Source organism: Lissotriton vulgaris, chromosome 6, assembly GCF_964263255.1.
Source record: "Lissotriton vulgaris chromosome 6, aLisVul1.2, whole genome shotgun sequence".
NCBI lineage: Eukaryota > Metazoa > Chordata > Amphibia > Caudata > Salamandridae > Lissotriton > Lissotriton vulgaris.
Genome location: NC_141694.1, coordinates 1,166,881,060 through 1,166,901,713, shown reverse-complemented (window position 1 = coordinate 1,166,901,713; position 20,654 = coordinate 1,166,881,060). Strand labels below are relative to the sequence as shown.

The 20,654-nt window shown below is 43.8% G+C and overlaps 1 protein-coding gene across 1 annotated transcript in view; it reads left to right on the top strand.

Annotated features, from left to right (window-relative positions):
• Positions 1-20,654, top strand: part of WDR64 (WD repeat domain 64) — a 2,246,160-nt gene that overhangs the window by 246,403 nt on the left and 1,979,103 nt on the right. Inside the window, exon 5 of the mRNA XM_086925751.1 lies at positions 1,413-1,522. Within this exon, the coding sequence (XP_086781877.1) occupies positions 1,413-1,522 (110 nt within the window). The remainder of the gene's footprint in view (positions 1-1,412; positions 1,523-20,654) is intronic.

Sequence of the window (20,654 nt, the reverse complement as noted above, 5' to 3'; positions counted from 1 at the left end):
GAATACATGTGCACTTTGAACTGTATAATTAGAATGGATATGCTATTTAAATTGTGTAATTCGTTTTTTGAGTGCATCATCAGCCGGTGTCAAGCAATTATCAGTCATTAGCCCACAAAGCCCCTTAATAAATTCCCTTTGATTCAAATCAACTTATCGATTCTAAAAGTTTGTGCTCCCCTTACCCATTTAGCCACTTGATACAAAACATCTTTGATAAAATTGGCCCCATTGGCCGATAGATGGTTTGTGTATTCAATTTTTTGTTCTGAATTTTCTTTTTGTTTTGCAAACTTAGGTCATTATGATTGCGGTTTTTTCCGCATCCTCGGGGCCGGCGGAAGCCACCGCCGGCCCAGAGGATGCGGAAAAACCGCAGCGGACTGACCAAAGACCCACCGCAACATTAGGATGGCGGGTGGGTCCTGGTTTCCGTCCTCAGCTTTTCCGCCGCGGTCGGCTTACAACCGCGGCGGAAAAGCTCTAATATGGTGACGGTGTCTTCCAGACACCGTCCACCATATTAGGATGGCCTGTAAATCATGCTTTTCCGCAGCGGGTTTTCCGCCGTGGAAAAGCATACGGAACTTCACTGCGGGGGCCCGTTGCGGGCCCCCTAGGTGAAGGGGGGGTGGGGGGTGCACATGGGGTGTACCTATGGTACCCCCCTGCATTTGCATGCAGAAAGCGGCAGGCACCGCGCGGTGCCTGCCTCTTACTGCATGCAAATGCAATGCGTGCATTTTTAACATTTCCGCGGGTGCAGCGTGAAGCCGCACCCGCCGCAATGTTAAAAATAGAGGATATGACCGCCAGGGTGGCGGTCACATCCTAATTGCACAGGAGGGAACTCCGCATGCCTCCGCCCTTAATGTTCACTGTACAATACCATTATCTGTGTTTTAGTATGAACTCGTATTTTAGTGTTTATGTGATTACTTTATATGCTGCATTACATTTTAAAATATAGGTTATTTTGTTTTATGGATTCTTGACCAAAGTAAATTTGATGGAATTTATTTTATGACAATTAACTTTGTCACATGAGTGATTTTTTAATGCAGCTGCCACTGGCCCTCACCAGCACAGAGGGCAAGGCAGTTTTCATTGTGATTATTGAAAAGAAGACAATTCCTGGAATTCACTCAGACACATGCCCAGAAATGTAAGTTTGTTGTTAGAGAGACTGCATGCCCTTCCGGTTTGAGATCCTGTTCTTTTCAAAAGTGAACTTTGCAAAGCATGTATCCACAGGACAAGTGCTGTATACTGATGCACAATATTTTAACATTATAAACTCATGGCCTTTACACTAACATATTTCTGCCAACATTGACACTCTGTATTAAGTAATTCATGTTATAGGCTTCAACTCATGTCCAAAATCTCCCTTTTTATCTTTTTGTTATTAGGTGGTGGCAAAAAACGACGAGATAGGGTTCAGGCAATTGCAAAACTACCACACTTGGGCGCACTCTTGACAGCTTCGCAGAAGGGTACATTATCACTATACAGCAGTACGGTAAATGCCACCAATATACTCTTTGTTATATTTAATTTTTACTATTTAGATAGTAACTATTATACTGGAATATTATTAGCAAAAATAAGTCATTTAATTAGTAACAGCTGGTGTTTGTGACAAGTGGCGGGGTGGGGTGAGAGGGGACATAGGGGTCGCAAAGGGAGGGGGCAAAATAAAAAAAATAAAAAACGTACCTTCAGGCGGCCGCATTGCGCTTCTCTGCACCTCCTCATTAGCACAGACTCCCAGATTGCCATGCTACAAATCCTGAAGCTGCTCTCACAAGACAGCAGCTTCAGGATAGGTCTCAGTGTCCTTGATTTGCGCTCCAGGACAGACTTCGAGTCTGTGTCTGCTTTCTCCAACCCCAACAATGCAGCTGGGGTTGGGGAGGGCTTCTCTGTGCATGACGGTTTGGCTGGCCTGAGACAGCTGGACAAACCTTCCTGCGTAGTGAAGAGAGTGCACTACCACTCCACTCAGTGCTGACACGCCCCCAAATCCTGCCCCAAGGCTCAGCAGCAAAGGAGAAATAAAACAAATATCCTTTTATTTTTCCTGTCCTGCCATTTTTTTATACGGGGGCGACACTTCTCTGCTGGTGGACAGAGTGAGTTGTTCAAAGGTTTTGGCACTCTGTCCATCATCTTGTGTTTGCTATGTTCGCCCTAAGTGGCCAAGGGTATGCCCAGACGTGAGTCCCATGCTCGCTGTGCCACTGGATTCAAGCTAGCCTTTCTGATGAGGAGTAATACCCCGACACCGGTCCCAGGATGCTTGTTTCCAGTCCAGGGAGAACCTGGCCTGGCAGTCCGTGCTGGTCTGTTCCCATGATGAACAGGGTCAAGACTAATTTGCATATGGCTAGGTTCAAATGGGGGTGGCATAGTGAGCAAAAGAATTATGAATTAAACCCATATCTGTGACTGGGGGTAAGCGGTTGAAACGTTTCAGCAATCCGTCCATCATCTTGTGTTTGCTGTGTTCACCCTTAGTGGCCAAAGGTATGCCCAGACGAGGGTAGAGAGTCTAAGAACATAAGCACTAGGCCACCTGTGACTCTTTTACATTTTGTTTCAAAAACATGTATATCGCATTTGATCCAAAAACTCAATGTAGAAACACAGGTGATAGTATACTTCTAATAGTATCATTTCCAAGAGGGAAGAGGAAGAAGAGAGAAGAGAGAAAGAAGTGCTTTTACTCTTTGGGGCAAATAACATCTTCCCATCAAAAAAAGTGAAACGAACTTCAACTTTACCCATTGAACGCCTTCTTATAGGAGATATATGATGATCGAAACACCAAGATTCAGACACCTAACCTTTGCACTAAAGGTATTTGACCTTGACCACTAGGCCAAATGTGACCTCTTAAAGTATACATAACTATGGCATTAGGGCAAACGCTCAATCCATTTTGGGGCTATTGGTGAGTGTGCACTTCCAGAATAGAAGGGAGGAAGGAGGAGGTAAGGAGAGAGAGAAGTTGACCGCTCTTTCATACATAAAGTTTGCTCACCAATACAAATTAAAATCATCTTTTAATTTATTGCATCTCTTTGTAATAGATCAGACCTTATAAGATACACATGATCATGGGAATACCAAGACTAAATCACTTAATCTCCACATTGAGAGTCTAAGACTTTAACCACTGGGCTAAATATGACTTTTTATGCTGTTGTTTTAAAACATAACTATGACCTGATTCAAAAACTCAATTGACTGTAGAGCCATAGATGACTATACATGGCTAACTGTATCATGTACAGAAAAGGAGGAATGGAGGTGGAGGAAGAGAGAGAGTAAGAACAAACACAAAAGAGAAGTGGATTTGCCCTTTTGGATATGACATATATATATTTTTTAACATATTTTTACTTCCATTCATCAGTTGCAACGGTTTGATGAATACTCCTGCAGTATCACATGCAACACCTGAGCATCATGCTTAGAACTAGCACATAGAGGACTGCATACCTTGATTATTAATCATCAGTTCCACCTAAATTAAAGCTTGCAAACATTATAAACAAACCATTTACCCCCACGAATCAGCGAAATCCATCTTGTTGAAGAGGATATCTAGGGTATAAAAAATGTGCTGCATCCTCGATCTGCTGTGTGCCAGTGACATTGTAAGGATCTAGCCTCACTAAGTATGAATATCTGAGGGGAAGCCCATAGAAGAATTCTCAACAATTTAAACCTTGAAGTAAGAACCAAGGGAGGCTTATGATGGGACACCCGTGGGGGGGGGGGGAGGGAGGGAGGAATGGGGCCAGGTCACAGTTCATGTGTCTGATTATGGCCCCTAAATTCTGATGGGGTATGTAGGGTCTAGAGAGGAATCAGATCCTGGTGTCCGATTTAATTTCTAGGCTATTTAGGACTGCCTAAAAGCGGTTCCCCCCACTCTGAAGGCATCCCGTCATAGTTCACCCAGCTGTCGGTCACTATGTTGGGCTAGTGTCCCCTAATTTTCCTGTACATCATTCGGATTGTCCATGCTTTCAGTCAATTACCTATCTGTGTGTTTCCAAATGTAGAGGACTTCCATCCATAACTCCACTATGGGACGCCGCCATCGCCCCCAAGACTCCTCCCTTAACAAAACCCTTCTCTCTGCTCTAGCCCACTGAGTTACATCTCTCACCCAAGTCCCTACCGTAGGTCCAGTACTGGACTTCCAGGCCGTTGCTTAGTTTTAGCTAATACCAAAGCCAAGGCAATAAATCTAGTTCTCTCTTTCCTTTTGGGTGGTCTTGGAAAGAGCCTCAGTAGACAAACCTCAATGGGGGTGTCAAGGGTGCATTCCAATGTTGTCTCTAGGGCAGTCATGACCGCATCCCATAAGGGACGCAGCACAGAGCATACCAAAGACATAAGTATGAAGTCTGCGTCTGAGTAATTGCATCTTGGGCAACATCGCGGGTCACCACCATAACCCACCTGAAATCTATGAGGGGTCATGTATGTCATATCTAGGTAATTAAACTGCATACACTTTAATCTTGTGTTCCTCAAGACCTTCTTGGGGTAGTCTAGGAGCTTATTCTAGTCCGAGTCAGAGAGTTCCCGGTCAATTATCGCCTCCCATCTGTGGCCTAATTTCAACAGGTTTACGAGACATTTCCAACAACGATCCCAAAAAACTCATCACTAATGGGTAGATGCATCATTGTTCCATTTGCGATTTCTAAATTGCGATTCGGTATTTTTCCTAAATTGCGATCCACAATTTGCGAATCGCAATTAAGGAAACCCTTCCCATTGATTCCTATGGGCCAAAAAGACCATAGGAATGAATTGGAAGGCAATTACATTTTGCAAATTCCATTTTGCGAGTCGCAAAATGTGAATGTCATTTCAAGGGTGCTGGGGGGTCCAAAGAACCCCTCCCTGCACCCCTGAAACTTAACTTTAAGATCCATTTACACACACACATGCCCTTGGGGCATGTGTGTGTGTAAATTTAAACTTTCAAAAATGCAATTTGTGCATATTTGAAAGTTTTCCCTAATTTAGCATGAAGTTCAACTTCATGCTATTTTACCCATTCCAAATTGCGAATTCGCAATTTTAAAATAATCATGCATAGCATTTAGGAAATCTCAAATTGCGATTTCTTAAATGCAATTGCAATTTTACAAATCGCAACACGGTTGCGATTCCTAAAATTGCGAAATGCATGATGCATTCCAAATTAGTGAATTGCATTCGCAAACGGCCAAAAAATGCGATTCGCACCGTTTGCGAATGCAATTCAGTTTGATGCATCTAGGCATTAGTGTCTTTCTGTACCCAAGGAAATCAGGAGCTTCAGTACCACGTGCATCTTGGGTTCTTCCCGCCCCCAGAGTCCGCTAAAAGTATGAACCAAGGCCTATATGAGGAATTCAACAGCCAGTAGACCAAAACTGGTTACCAGTTCCTCAAAAGGGATAAGAGTTTCTGTTGCCGACCGTCACCAACCCTGTGTCGGTTCAAGCCGTTACTTGTTCATTCGTGGAAGCCCCACTAAAGGCACCTATGGGAGTGTACAGGGGGTTTCCTACTGTCTTGAACATGCAACGCTTTCAGCACTGCAATGCCGTAGTCAGCAATAAAGTCAGGCATGGGATCTCGACTGCCGGGTTAAGCAATTTAGCCAGCAATGCTACCATGTGAACCGAGGACCCCACCAATCCAAAGTCCTCCTGCATCAGCTCATTAAGCCATTTTGTAATCCACTGAATCTGAGAGGCTAAGAACTATAACTCGAAGTATGGTGCACCAAGACCTCCCTCTGATGCAGGGTGCTATAGGCTCTCTAAAGACACCGTATGTCAGTTCTTGTCCCATATTAACTCATGCAACAGGGTGTTAAGTTTGTGGAACCAACACAAAGGCACCATCACCGGAAGGTTGATAAAAATGTATAGCAGGCTTGGTGACATGACCATTTTGGATAGGGATACACATGTCATGATCAGCAGTTGTAATGAGCACCAAAAAGGGACTGAGGACTGGAGGGATCTGACTGTTTTCCCAAGGTTACCATCCCGTAGGTCCTTGAGAGAGTGGAATATCTATATCCCTAGGTAACTGGGTCCAGTTTAGCTCTGCAGGAGGATCGGGGGGCCTTCCCGGAGACAACAGAAACAAATGAGTTTAGGTATTTTTGACATTTAGGCCCGAGAGTTGTTCAATTCTCATAGGAGACTAAATGCTCTAGAGAAGCCCTCAGTGGCATCCCAAAAGTAGAGTAAGAGGTCGTCGGCACATGAGGAGATAATGCGCTCCCAGCCACCAACAGTCAGTCCCATGACCCTTCCTCCGTAGTCTGAACACTACTGCTAGGGGCTCAATAGCTAGAACAAACAAGAGGTGAGATGGGGTCATCCCTGTCGGGTACCACAAAAAATATCATATTGCAGGGATACCGTCCTTACAGTTTTTACTTGTGCCGTAGGGGTCTCATATAGGAGTTTCATCTTCCTAATCCAACCATCCCCCAGGCCCATCTTCTGCATAACTTTAAACTAAAAATTGCACATAATCGTGTCGAAAAACTTTACTAAGTCTATCGACAATAGAGCCTCCCACAGAAAGGACTGCATCGTTGGGTGATACAACACAGAGTATAATCTCCGTATACTGAAAGATGTATTCCTTGCCGGGATGATCCCATTTTGATAATGATGTATAAAAGTGGGCATGTACGGGAGTAGACTAAGGAGCTTAAAATCTATATTAAATATGGAGAGGGGCTGGAAATCCATTATTTGGGTGCTCTGGGTGCTTAATTTGGGAAGAGGAATCGCAACTGTATCCCTTGTGGACTCTGGAAGTCTTCCCAGTTATAGGGATTCCGCATATAATGTTTCTATTCGGGGAACTAGTTTCGGGGCATATACTGAAAAGAACTCTGCACGGTGGCTGTCTGGACCCGGGGTTTATCCCTGCAAAAAGAATTAAAAACAACAACAAAAAATACCCATAAACAAGAACTCCCCATCCGAGGAGCAGCTTTGCAACGGCCAGCTGCCGAAATTGCAAGCACCGCAACACCCTTATCTGAATGTATCTACCAGTCCCAAGGTAAGACTATCAGGGAGGGTTTAGGCTATGGCCCGAAGTCAGCAGTTTTCCTCCTTGTCCGCGCTGGTCCAGGCTAGCAAAAAGGTCCAGGTGTGCCACTTATCTCAGAGCAAGGATATGGTCCTTACCCATCGGCTTCGACACCTTTGCAGGAACTTGCATCAGAGGAGGTCATCTGCTGCCCTCAGAGTTATTTTTGGCATGGATAGATTATATGTCTATGAGGAGTCCAAGTTGGACCAGTCTGTCCCCTTTACAGAATGAGTGCCAGCTGGAGAGGTAGTGCCTTGTCATCTTACAATCTCAGCCACCACTTGGAGGGCAGCGGCCCTCTTTTGTTCTGTTTTAAAAAAGATTTGGTTTCTTAGGGGCTCCCCCAAGGGGCCTTCTCCGGATTCTCTTCCTCATCCTTTGCCCTTGTATCCTGGGGGCAGTTTCTGTTTTTGGCGGGATCTTTCGAGACATATACGCTTATCAGAGTACTGTAGGTCCTCTGCATGAAGAACTCTTTGACTTCCAGAAAGAAGGCCAGCATCTGCTGCACCTCCATCGTGCAGTCCGGGAATATGGAAACTCTACTGTTTTCCATAACTAACGGGCTCTTGCAGCGTGCTCCCTGGAGATTCATTTCTCTATTCTCATAGTGGAGAAGTCATGCCAATACCGGGCTGGGGGGGACCTGATGCTGACGGGTGCACCGGAACCCGATGTTCTTGCTCCAACATGTAAAAGGCAGACAGGCCCTCCGGTGCGACCACTGTTTGAAGCCATGATTCGAGATAAATGATGATGTTGCTGCCTTCCACCCCTTCAGGCAACCCCACCCCTCCGATATTATTCCCTTCTATTGCGTTTCTCAGTGTTTTCGATCCTATACTTGAGTCTTTGAACTTTCCCAGAAAGTTCCATAACTTGGTGTGATTGTGCCTGCTGAGCAGGCTTTAGCTCAGTGATTGTGGTTTCCGCCACTTTTACTCTCTCTACTAATTTATGATGTTCCGCTCTCGGCAGTAGCATCCCCCTCAACACCTTACTGATATCCTGGTGCAGCGTAACCTTAGTAGCTGCTAAAGCTTCAAGTACCTTGCTTAATTGCACCTGAATAGGGTCCTCCATTGGCCCAGGGTTGGGCCCCTCTGGGGCTAGCTCATAAGGACGTCATTCACTTCAGGGATACCCCTGAGGTCCTTGTCTGGGTATTGCCCGTCTTTGCAAGTATGCATAACCCTTGCATGGAGAATGGGTGACACCTATGGGCATTGACGGCTGTAGGTCATCCAGATCTTAAATGTGTGGGGTGATAAACCCTCCGGTGTGGACCTACTATTAGGGGGTATGTATGCGGCGAGCACTCCGTGATATCTCATGCAGTCGATAAGGTATCAACCCTTTGTGCCCAAAATAGTTACAGGCTCATAGTTTTGGGTAGGACTAGGCCCCACCCCTGCCCCCAGGCACCACAACCTCAGATCCAGTCACCAAATAATGTATTTGGGGAGTCAGTAATAGTTGTGCCTGTCCCGGCTGTGATAGGCTGATTGGGCCTAGGATTACAACAGGTATGTTGAGGTTTCCCCATGCCTGAAAATCTGCCAGCCCCAGCCTGGCCATCAAGCCTCTGAGTCCTTCAGACCTCATTCCTCATCACAGGACCCAAATCACTGTGTTTTGCAGAACAGAGTCTCCAAGAAGGCCCCTCGCACCTTAGCGTTGAACTAGGAGGTGTTCCCTCGGCCCAGAACTGTGCCCAACCTCCTCACACTTCAGAGGGTTTTGCAGTAACCAGCCTCTTTTGCCCCCGCGCCAGTCTCAGCTTACCCCTTTAATCGTGGCAGCAGGGCTATGGCATCTGGGTGCCACAAGTTCATCAATGGGTTTCTTTCCGGGCACTCTGCTACTCAGCCCCTCCAGGCCAACCCAGGCTGCCCCGCAGTAGAGGTCAGCCACTTCTCCGCAGCAGCAGGTGCAGCAGGCTCGGCGCAACCACTCGCTCCTCGCGCTAGCTTCCTTGGCTCTCGGTTGATCACCCGATCCCATGGCAGCCACAAAATTCTGCCCTCAATTAAGGAACCGATCGCCAGGCCCTGATTTAGGCCCTAAGCCCATCCTAACCTCTGATCATTGAAGGTGACTGCCAGGCCCCACCCACAGGCCAGCCGCATGGGGCCCTAGCAGCCGCTGACTGGCAGGAGGTCCGAAGGCTCACAGGGACTGTAGTGCTCCCTGGGGTAACATCACTATGTTGACTGGACCAGCCAGACCGAGCAGGCCTTCTCACTTGCCCGCCAGCATAGGTCTTGACCACCGGAGCTCGTTGCCTGCTGCATTCACCCAGGCAGATATGTGGCGGCAAGAAGGGCCTCCCCGGTGTTCAGCAGACTCCAGTCAGTTCCTGTGCATACCTCAATCATAGGGCTGTAGTGCCAGGCTCCGACTCAGGCCGATGTGTGTCGGCCACAGGGGGATGGGCCCACTCACCTGGACACTGCTCCAGACCCTCTTGCGCCCCACCGCAGGGGTCAGCGGGTATCAGTACACTCCTCTGTGGCTCCCAGGAGGTCAGCACCAGAACATGAGTGCCAGTCCTCTGGTCTGCTGGAACAACCCTTCCAACGCTGGATGCCATCGTAAAAGCCGGGGTCCAGCTCTGATCTCGGTCAGGGGCACTGTTTTCTCCTCAAGATGGGGCACTTTCCACTTCAGGGGCAGCCTCCAACATAGCTGCAGCTAGTGTTATGCCTAGGAGATGTTCTATGATTTCCCTGGGCTGCGGATGGTGTGGGATAGTGTTTGGACGGGCGCCGAGCACTGTCTCACACGACTGCCATTCAAGGCCTCCAAGCCACACCCCAACATGACATACTTAAATAAGATCTATTCAGATATAGAAACAGAAAAATATTTTCCCATCAATAAAAATGAAAAACAACCTTTAATTTAGTCATTGAACTTTTCTGTAATACATCAGACCTTATCGGAGACACAAGAGCATGGAAACACCAACACCCAAAAACGTAGTCTTCACACTGAGAGTCTAAGACCTAAAGAATTAAGCCACAAGTGGCTATTCACTAATCAGGTTTGTTGTATATGACACTTTACTATGTTGTGTCGAAACATAACTATGAAATTTGATTTAAAAACTTAAGTAAAAGTAGAGCAATAGATTGGTGTTCCTTTTAGCTATATCATTTACACAGTTGGATAGAAGGAGAAAGAAGAAGTAGAGAGATAGAAGATTTGCTTTTGGGTCATTGTATACTTAAAAAGGAAAAATTCAGACAAAAAGCCAGAATATATATTTTTTCCACCAGTAAAAATGAAATAAACTTTAGAATTTGACTAGCCATCCTCTAAATAGTAGACCAGACATTATAGGAGACAAAGGAGTATGGAAGTACCAAGACTAATACTTTTTTTACCTCTACATTGATAGTCTAAGACCCTAATCACTAGGCCACATGAGCATCTTTACTTACTTCCTTCGATACATAGCTATGGCACTCCATTCTAAAATTCAGGTGAACGTGGAGACGTAGGTGAATGTATACATTTAGGTGTATCATTTACAAAATGGGAAGGAGTGTGGAGGAAGAAGAAACAGAGAGGCAGGAAGAGGTGTGGATTTGCTCTTTGGTGCCTGGTCTACTTTAAGTATATATTTTTAGACAAAGAGGCAAAATATTATTTGCCCATTCATAACATTTATGAATCAGTTTTCAGTTTACTCATTGAACAACTTTGTAATGGACTAGACCTTATAGGAGACACATGACAATGAAAATACCAAGACTTGAGCACTGAACCTCCACATTGAGAGCTATAGACCTTGATGCTTAGGCCCCATGTGACTCTTTACTAATTGATTTGAAGCATAAATAGTATTGCATTCAACTTTAATCTTTAAGGCAATGTGGAGAAGGAGGAGGTAAAGAGAAAGAGAAAAAGGATTCAATCTTTGGGACATGGTGCACTCAAAAATATATATTTTCAGACAGAAATGCAAAGATAATGTTTGCACATCAATAACCAGAAAATCAACTTTTAATTTACTCTTTGAAATGGAGCAGACCTTATGGTAGACACATGAACTTGGGAAAACCAAGATTAAAGCACTTCACCTTCATATTGCAAGTCTAGGCCCTTAACCACTTTGCCACATGTGGCTCTTCTTTGTTGGATTGAAAAATAACTATAATCTACAATCCAAAGACTCAAGTCAAATGTGGAGCCATAGCCTAGCGGGCACTCTACTTGTATAATTTACAGGATATAAGGGAGGGAGGAAGAGAGAGAAGTAGATTTGCTCTTTAGGGTATAGTGTACTTAGAAAGACAATTTCAGATGGAGAGGCAAAACTAATATTTACCCATCAATACAAATCAACCTTTAATTTACTCTTTGAACCACATTGTAAAGAACCAGACCATATAAGAAATATATAGTCATGAAAACACCATGATTCAAATGCTTAACCTTTACACTGAGAGTCTAAGAACTTCACCATGAGGTCACATGTGAGTCTTTACTAAGTGAGATAAAAACATAACTATGATATTTAGTCTAAACCCTATATGCAGTGTGAAGGCATAGGTTAATGTACACTGCCAGAATAGAGAAGGAGGATGGAGAATGAGGGATAGAGAGAGAAAAAGAGAAAGTGATAGAAGGAGAGAGTGGGATGGGGAAATGCTCTTAGGGGCATGGTGTACTTAAAATATACATTTTCACATATAGAGGCAAAAATAATATTTGCCCATCAATAAAAATGAAAATCAACTTTTAATTTACAGATTGAATCTCTATGTAACGGACCATAACAGAAACACACGTCCATGGAAACCCAAAGAATGGTATACGTAACATAAGCCGGAGTTTAAGACCTTCAGCCACTTGTGACTTTTTACTATGTCATTTGAAACATAATTATGACATTTAAACCAAAAACAAAAGTAAACGTGGAACCTGATGGAAGTTTCAAATTCAAGCTGTATCTTTCACAGAATCGGAGGGAGGTATGAAGAGGGATCGAGAGAGAAGTAGATTTCCTCTTTGAGGCATGGTATTTAAAAAAAAAATATTTTAAGAGATGCCAAAATATTTGCTGATCAATAAAAATGAAACCCTACTTTTTTGTTGTTGTTTCTTTTGTTTTAAATTCTATTTATTGTTTTCATTAACAACTTCGGCAATAAGGTCAGGTCGTACAATAACATAAGTTACAGTGCATATATATACCCACCATTTCCATATCTTTCCAATGCTTATACAAATTTGAGCAATTGCTGGCAACACATCAGACCTTCCTTTAAACCCACTCCCCCTATTTACATTAATCCTCATCTTCTTAACTGTCTTCTTCCCACTCCGGTGTTGGCTCACATATGTCCCCCCTATATTTGTTCCATGGTCCCCATATTTTGTTCTATTTTCGGGGACATTTTCAAATAATGTTTTTTCTGCCATCATAGCAATGTCCATGCCCTTACACCAATTCATCAGTGATGGCCCCTCCACCGCTCCACATTTCTGCGCAATGTTACGCTTAGCCAGCATTAGGCCTGTAGTGGCCCATGTTTGCGCTGGTCGCGTTAAATCATTGGGTTCCCACACATTTAGCAGGCATCTGAGTGGTTCAGGGATCAGTGATGTCCCCACCGTCTGTGACACTGTTCGTAAAATCTTTTTCCAATAATCGGCTATCACAGGGCAGTCCCACAATGTTTGAAAAAAGGACCCCTCCTCCCCACACCCTCTCAAACAATATGGATCCTGCGCTCTGTCCATTTTGTTTTCATTAACAACTTCGGCAATAAGGTCAGGTCGTACAATAACATAAGTTACAGTGCATATATATGCCCACCATTTCCATATCTTTCCAATGCTTATACAAATTTGAGCAATTGCTGGCAACACAACAGACCTTCCTTTAAACCCACTCCCCCTATTTACATTAATCCTGATCTTCATAACTGTCTTCTTCCCACTCCGGTGGTGGCTCACATATGTCCCCCCTATATTTGTTCCATGGTCCCCATATTTTGTTCCATTTTCGGGGATATTTCCGATTTTTGAATACTGTTTTTTCAGCCGTCATAGCCATGTCCATGTCCTTACAACAATTCATCAGTGATGGCCCCTCCACCGCTCCCCATTTCTGCGCTATGTTAGGCTTAGCCAGCATCTGGCCTATAGGGGCCCATGTTTGCACAGGGCGCGTTAAATTATTAGGTTCCCACACATTTAGCAAGCATCTGCATGGTTCAGGGATCAGTGATGTCCCCACGGTCTGTCACACTGTTCGTAAAATCTTTTTCCAATAATCGGCTATCACAGGGCTGTCCCACAATGTGTGAAAAAAGGACCCCTCCTCCCCACACCCTCTCAAACAATATGGATCCTGCGCTCTGTCTATTTTGTACAGATTGCGCCTGGTGTGATATGTGCGATGTAATATTTTGAGCTATACCAGCCTAAGTCGGGAGGGTATGCCCACCTTTTTGGGGGAGGACAATGCCTCCTGCCACTCTGTATCGTCCAACTCCCCCACGTGCATAACCCATTTCTCTCGGAGGGTGACTGTCGGGTCTGGTAAACTGTTTATCAGTTTGCGATATGTGAAGGATGTGGCCCGCTTTTGCATGAAGTCAGTGAGAAGCCTGTACTCTAACGGAGAGGCCTCCGGGACGTCAGTGTCCGGGGGTAGTACCGATAATAGTGCATGTTTAATCTGCGCATAACGAAAAGCTTCAGAAGGTGCAAGGTCATATTGCTGTCTGAGTTGCGCAAATAGGATTACCGTCCCTTTGTCCCATAGGTCGCCCACCGTAGAGATGCCTATGTTGTCGAAACTCAACTTTTAATTTGCTCATTGAACCTCTTTGAAATAGACCAGATATTATAAGAGACAGATGACCATGAAAATCCCAACACTTGAATATTTATCCTTCATAGAGTGTGTAAGATTTCAGCCACTACGCCGCATATGGCTCTTTACTAAGTTGGTTAAAAACATAGCTATAACATTTAGTCCAAAAGCAAAAGTCAATGTAGAGCCATAGGTGATCGTACACTGCTATGTGTATCATTCGCATGATAGAAGGGATGGAGATGGATAGAGAGAGAAAGGGAACTGGATTTGGTCTTTTGGCATGGTATGCTTAAAATATATATATTTTTAGACAGAGAGGCAAAAAAGTCTATCAATAAAAATAAAAATCATCTTTTACTTACTCATTGACTCTGTGTGTACCAGACCTTATAGGAGACACTTAACCAGGGAAACTCAAACATTTAATCTTCACATTGAGAGTCTAAGACCTTAATCACTAGGGCACATGTGACTCTTTACTCAGTTGGTTTAAACATAACTATGGCATTTGATCAAAAAGCTCAGTTCATAGTGGAGCTATACATGAGCGTGCACTGCTATATGTAACATTTGCAGTTTAAGAGCAAAGAAGGATGACGGAGAGATAGAGCGAGAGAGTGAGAGAGAGAAGTGGATTTTCTCTTTGGAGCATGTATACTTAAAAAAAAGGCCTAGAGGTCCTCATTTTTAGTTTGGCAGATGGCCCATAGTTCCGCCAATGGAACCAATTAAGTTACTCTGTCCCCAAGGAGGGACCAACCACAAAATTTCATTTTGCAGGTTTGGTGCAGGGTTACATGAACATGATACAGGCCTGCACCAAACAGTTTTCTCTTTTTATTTTCAAGAGGAAAATCCAGAAAATGGATTTTTTTAAATAAAAAAGTAATGCTTCCCTCACCATGGGAGTCATCTCCCATGGCGAGAGGGGGGGGGGGTCATTTGCATTTCACTGTCCTCTGGACAGTAAAATGCAAATAACATGGTCCTCCCATCCTAATTGGGTGGGTGGACATATAGCCATTACTCCGACAGCCCTTACTCTGTGAGGTTGTTGGAGAGCTTTGACTATGGCGGTGACGGAGTAGTTACCACCATGACCACACATATGGCCTGTCCGCACATAAACAGGAAGGTGGACCAGTATGTTGCCAATGTGTATTCATCGTCACCATTGGGGTGGAATATACATACCACTAACATATAAATCAGGCCTTGAATATTTACACTGAAAGTATATTAACTCAACCACGAGGCTACATGTGATCCTTTAACAAGCGAGTTCAAAACATAACTATAACGTGGTCCAAGTGCTCAAGGCAATGTGAAGTCAAGAGGTTAGGATAACTTGCTAGAAAAAAAGAAAGGAAGGAGGAGAAAGAGAGAGAGATGTGTGTGTTTGCACTTTGGGGCTTGGTATACTTCAAAAAGTTGTTTAAAGACAAAAATTTCAAATAAATCATTTGCCTATAAGTAGGAATGAAAATCATCTATTTGTTTATTCATTGAAACTCTTTTTGTGGATCAGACCATATAGGAGATACATGATCATGGAAACACAAGGACTTAAAGAGTTATCCTTCACAGTGAGAGTCTAAAACTTTAACCACTAGGGCACTTGTGATGTTTTACTGAGTTAGTTCGAAACATTACTATCACATTAGTTTCAAATGTTCAAGTCAGCATGGAGCCATAGATGACCATTCATTGATAGCTGTATCGCTTACAAAATAAGAGTGAGGGCGGTTGAGGAAGAAAGCGAGAGAGAGAGAGATGTGGATTTGTCTTTTTTGGGCATGGAATACTTAAAATAGATATTTTCACAAAGACAGGTAAAAATATTAATTACCCATCATTATAATACACTTTCAATGTACTAATTGAACCACTATATATTTAACAAGACAATATAGGAGAGCTTTCTCCACAGAAAAACGCATAAGTCAATGTGGAGCCAAAGATGAGCATACACTGCTATTTCTATCATTTATATGATAGGTAGGAAAGAGGAGGACGAGAGAGAGAGACAGAAAGAGATAAATGGATTTGCTTATAGGCACATGGTATATTTGAAAAAGATCATTTCAGACAGAGAGGAACAAATAATATTTAACTATCAATATTAATCAAAAGAAACTTTTAATGTATTAAGGAAACCTCTGTCCAATGAACGAGACCTTATAGGAAACACATGACCATGCAAATAGCAAGGCTCTAATACTTAAACTCCAAAGAGAGAGTGTAAGAAAATGGCCACCAGAGACTCCTTTATATTTAGGTGCAAAACATTTATCTGACGCTCGCGACAAAAAAATCAATGATTATAGAGACATAGATGGGCGTGCACTTCTAGCTGTATTATTCATAAGTAGGGCTCCCGGTTTTATGTTTTTTATTTTTTTGCCATTTCCATCTGTATTTATCCATATTTATTTTTTTGGCATTTTATCTGTATTTATCCACATTTATTTTTTCCACAAACAAAAGTTGACCCTGACATGCACTGGGTTGTTATTAGCTAACACATTACATTTATCTGAAATATTTGCCATTGGCAGAATGTCCCAAATACGCTTAAAAGTGCTATCACAAGCCATTTGTGTCAGAGCCTTGCAGTTTCTGTCATCGGCACAGAGTGCTAAATCCTCTCCCTCACTGAACACCATACAGCCCCACTGAGAGAAACACACTGCCTTCAGCTGCAACCCAATTGTGCCCCGCTATTAACACCTGGAAGCAACTCAATTCAAATTATGCACTAGACTAGAGTAATATGCTGCCTGGAAAAAAAGTAACAGTGTACTGGAAAAAAGCAAACACTCACAGGGAATACACCATTGTGCTTTTAGACTCATTATTCAGAAATTAATGAGTGTATTTGCTTGAAAAGCTAACGGCATGAAAATAAAAGTAACGCTTCCCTGGCAAACTCTGAAAGGTGGTGCTAATGTGTTTGGGTGTAAATAAAACCAAACTGGCCACTTTGCGACTACTCTGTCTTGTTTTATTTAGTTATGTTTTTATTGCTTGCATCTTAAAAGCTTTTTTCTCTCATCCTGAGGCTGCATTTTGGTGTAGAACAATGTCAGACAAAGACATTTGCAGCAAACGTGTTTCTCCTTTTTTGGATCCATTTCACAGAGAAACGAATGACGGAAAGGAGAGGAAAGAACAATCACAGTTTTCTACAAGTGAGGAGGAGCGCAACAGAAAGAGAGGGAAGAAGAGGAAGAAAGAGGGGGGGCAACAGAAGTGGACACTGTCCTTGTCTTGTCCAGTAAAAAGGAAGAGACCGCAATGGTTATGAGCTATGCAGTCCAGCCACAAACTCTGCATAAACTCGTCTGTGGAGTAGAAAGGCTTTGAGTTTGTGGCCAGATTGTTCTTGCGGCCACACAGACACAGTGTACTGCTCTGCAGTCTGCCCACAAACTCGGCAACACTCCACTGATGTAGCTAGGCTTTGGCACACCATGGGGTGCTGGCATTTGATTCCTGTTTTTGCCACCCCCACAACTGCATATGCCACTGACTCCAGCCCCACCCCCTCCCCTCTTCCCCGAGGACACTTACTTTTGTTTACGAAAGGCTGGTGCAGAGCTCACTCCAAGGGATGAGCGGAGCCCCGGAAATGGATGGGGCATCTGCAAAAACGTTTCATGTTACTGTCGGTAGGCACAGCCTTGGAATCAGGAAGAGGGCTTGGCGAGGCAACTCTGCGGGGAGCATGGCAGTAGTATTTTCCTGTTTTTACATATAAATACAGACAAAGGAAAACTTGGTTTCCATCGGTATTTATATGTAAAAATCAGTCTAAACGGAAAACCGGTAGCCCTATTTATAAGCTAGGAGGGAGCGGGATGACAAAGACAGAGAGTGAGAGAAAGAGAAGTGTATTTGCTCTTTTGGGGATGGTATACTTTATAAGATATTTACTGACAGAGAGGCGAAAATAATATTTGCTTATCAATAAAAGTGAAAATCAACGTGACATTTTGGGATTGATTACGATTGTGGCAGTTCGACTGTCGGATCACCGCTGTGTAGGTCAGGAGAATGGCGCCAAGCCAGTGGCTACCCAAACGCTGCATTACGAGTAAACCACCGGGCTGTCAGTGTGCCAGTTCTTAAGGGGGCTGCATGTTTCGGTTCACAGAGTGTGCCTAAAGGCATTTCCGCCGCACTGCTGCACCTGCACGGTTGTGCGCACACTGTTGCCAGGCACCATGTTGTGCATGGCACACAGTGCACCCACAATAGTGCATGCATAAGGGGCACAACCCCAGCCATAATACCCAATAAGCAAGAGCACTCAGAGGCCCTATATTGGGCCCATTCCATGCCTTTCCGAGACATTTTCATGGCGAGGTCCCCGCCATGAAAAGGTCGCTGGAAATGCGACCTGTGATTGCCACTGCGGTTTTGAAATCTTTTAAAATTTTAATTTTTCATTACTGCACATTCACTTTCTGTTATGGGGAAATCTTTTACTGTTGGAGAGAAACCTCATTTTAGAGGCCATTTTTTGATTGTGCTGAGGTCAACACACTAGTGTTTGGAATTGGGCGGGCTATTAGAGCTCCCCCAGCTAATTTCACGAAGAAAATGGCACGTATGCGCAGCGGAATTCCTAAGTAGGATATTAATACTGCCATAAATAACCAGGGGGCATATTACCAAGCAATAGGGATAATTATCGTTATTGTTTGGTTAGAGACAAAAATTTACCACAGAGCTGCAGCGATTTTTATCGCAGATAAACCTTGGTATTACCAAGGTTTATCGCAAATGCGATAAAAATCGGCCGCAATGCATGAATATCGCTGAAAAGCAGGTGATATTCATGCATTACCGAGCTAATGCTCTTAGCCATGTTATCGACCTCCCATTGGATACCATGGCTAAGAACTGCTCAGGGCAGGTGTTAGCTTTTGGAGATATTTGCGCTTAGCGCGAATATCTACAAAAGTTGGTAATAGGAGATAGCGATGTTAGCGACTGTTTCCAGTCGCTAACATCTTGGCACGCCAACTTTGCATGTAATTAGTGATAAATATCACTGACATGCAAAGTGAGGCCCAAGATGGTCGCTATCTCCTACTAGCTGTCGCTAACTGGTGTTAGCGACAGCTAGGTAATAGGGAGATCATTTGGTCTATAATAAAGCGTAGGTAAACCCCCTTAATAATATGCCCCCTGAAGCTGTTGAACATGTTGTTGCTAGACTTTTGTTTTAAATGTTTTAACATAATTTGTTAATGCTGCACGTGCGCTTTCTGTTAAGGGGATATTTTTTGCTGTTGGCTTGAAACCTCATTTTGGAGACCATTTTATACTCACACTTCAGTCAGCACACTAGTGTTTGTAAGTGGGCGGGCGTGCTCCCCCGGACCATATAATGAAGGAAATGGTGTGGATGTGCAGGGGGCTTACCACCAGGGTGCCAAAGGCAAGCCTGTCGGCGCCCGTCCACATCCACAGCACGTCCAACACTAGCCATTGTGCCCCTTTCAATCCAACCCAGATCCATAGATGATGCTTGGATAAGGATGCATTACTGACCCTCCGTCCCACAACTCTGTGCCACATTGCTTTTTGCATATAGAAGGACAGCCCTTTATCATATTGTTCTGCTTGCAGGTTTAAGTGGCCTACTCCCTGTGTAGACTCGTGTGATGTCCTGAGTACTAGTGTGTTATCTTGGGATAAGAGTGGCAAGAGGCCCTCTTCCCTCAACCAAAGTGAACAAAATATCTGTTTAATTAATGTAAGATCTTTGCCTAAATACAAAACTTACATTTAGACCTGTTACATGATAATATCTGGGATGCCCTTTGTTTAACGGAAACCTGGCTGAACACCCACTGAGCCCCAGACATTGCCCTGGCCATACTAGAAGGTTACTCGATCACCCACCTTGATTGTTCCACTTGAGAGGGTGGTAGAATTGCCATCATATATCACTCCAAATTCAGCTATACCTTCGTGAAGCTTGAGTGCTTAGACATTATTGAGGGACAGGTCTTTTTTCTCCAGGTATTTCCAAGTTTCTCTCCCTCAGGTGCTTTAGTTTACTGCCCTTCCAAAACCTCTTCCCTATCTCTCTATGCACATATCAATGTACTTAACCCCTTCTATCTACAATATTCCAATTTTGTAGACCTGGGAGATTTCAATGTTTACATGTATGATCCAAACTGCAGATTAGCCGATGCAGTTTAAATAGACAATGTTGATGTGTTTTATCTAGGAACCCGATCAATATTGTGACCTTATGCCCCTAAACGGCTATAATCAATAAATATCCCTACAATGGCATAATAATCAGAGCCATATTTCAGTAACTCGCCTCTGCAGTCCATGACACATCAGAAGCTACTTCCTTAGATTCCTAGAGAACACACTGAGTTCTTTCGACACACCAAACCCCCAGCAACCTGGGAAAGCCCTGCTTGCTTTGTTTTGATTAGTAATAGAACTCCTGCGAGCACTCTAAGAACGACCAGTTCTTAGTGACATCTTTATTGACGTCTTATGTCCAAAAGCTTACGTCAAACTCGGCACCTTTCAGGTATAAATATACCAACGTTGCCTTTAGCAAACACACGGTGGTGGTGAATACTGGAGCAGAACAGCTGTCCCCTTGCAGAGATCCCAGCAGATGCGAGAAGCC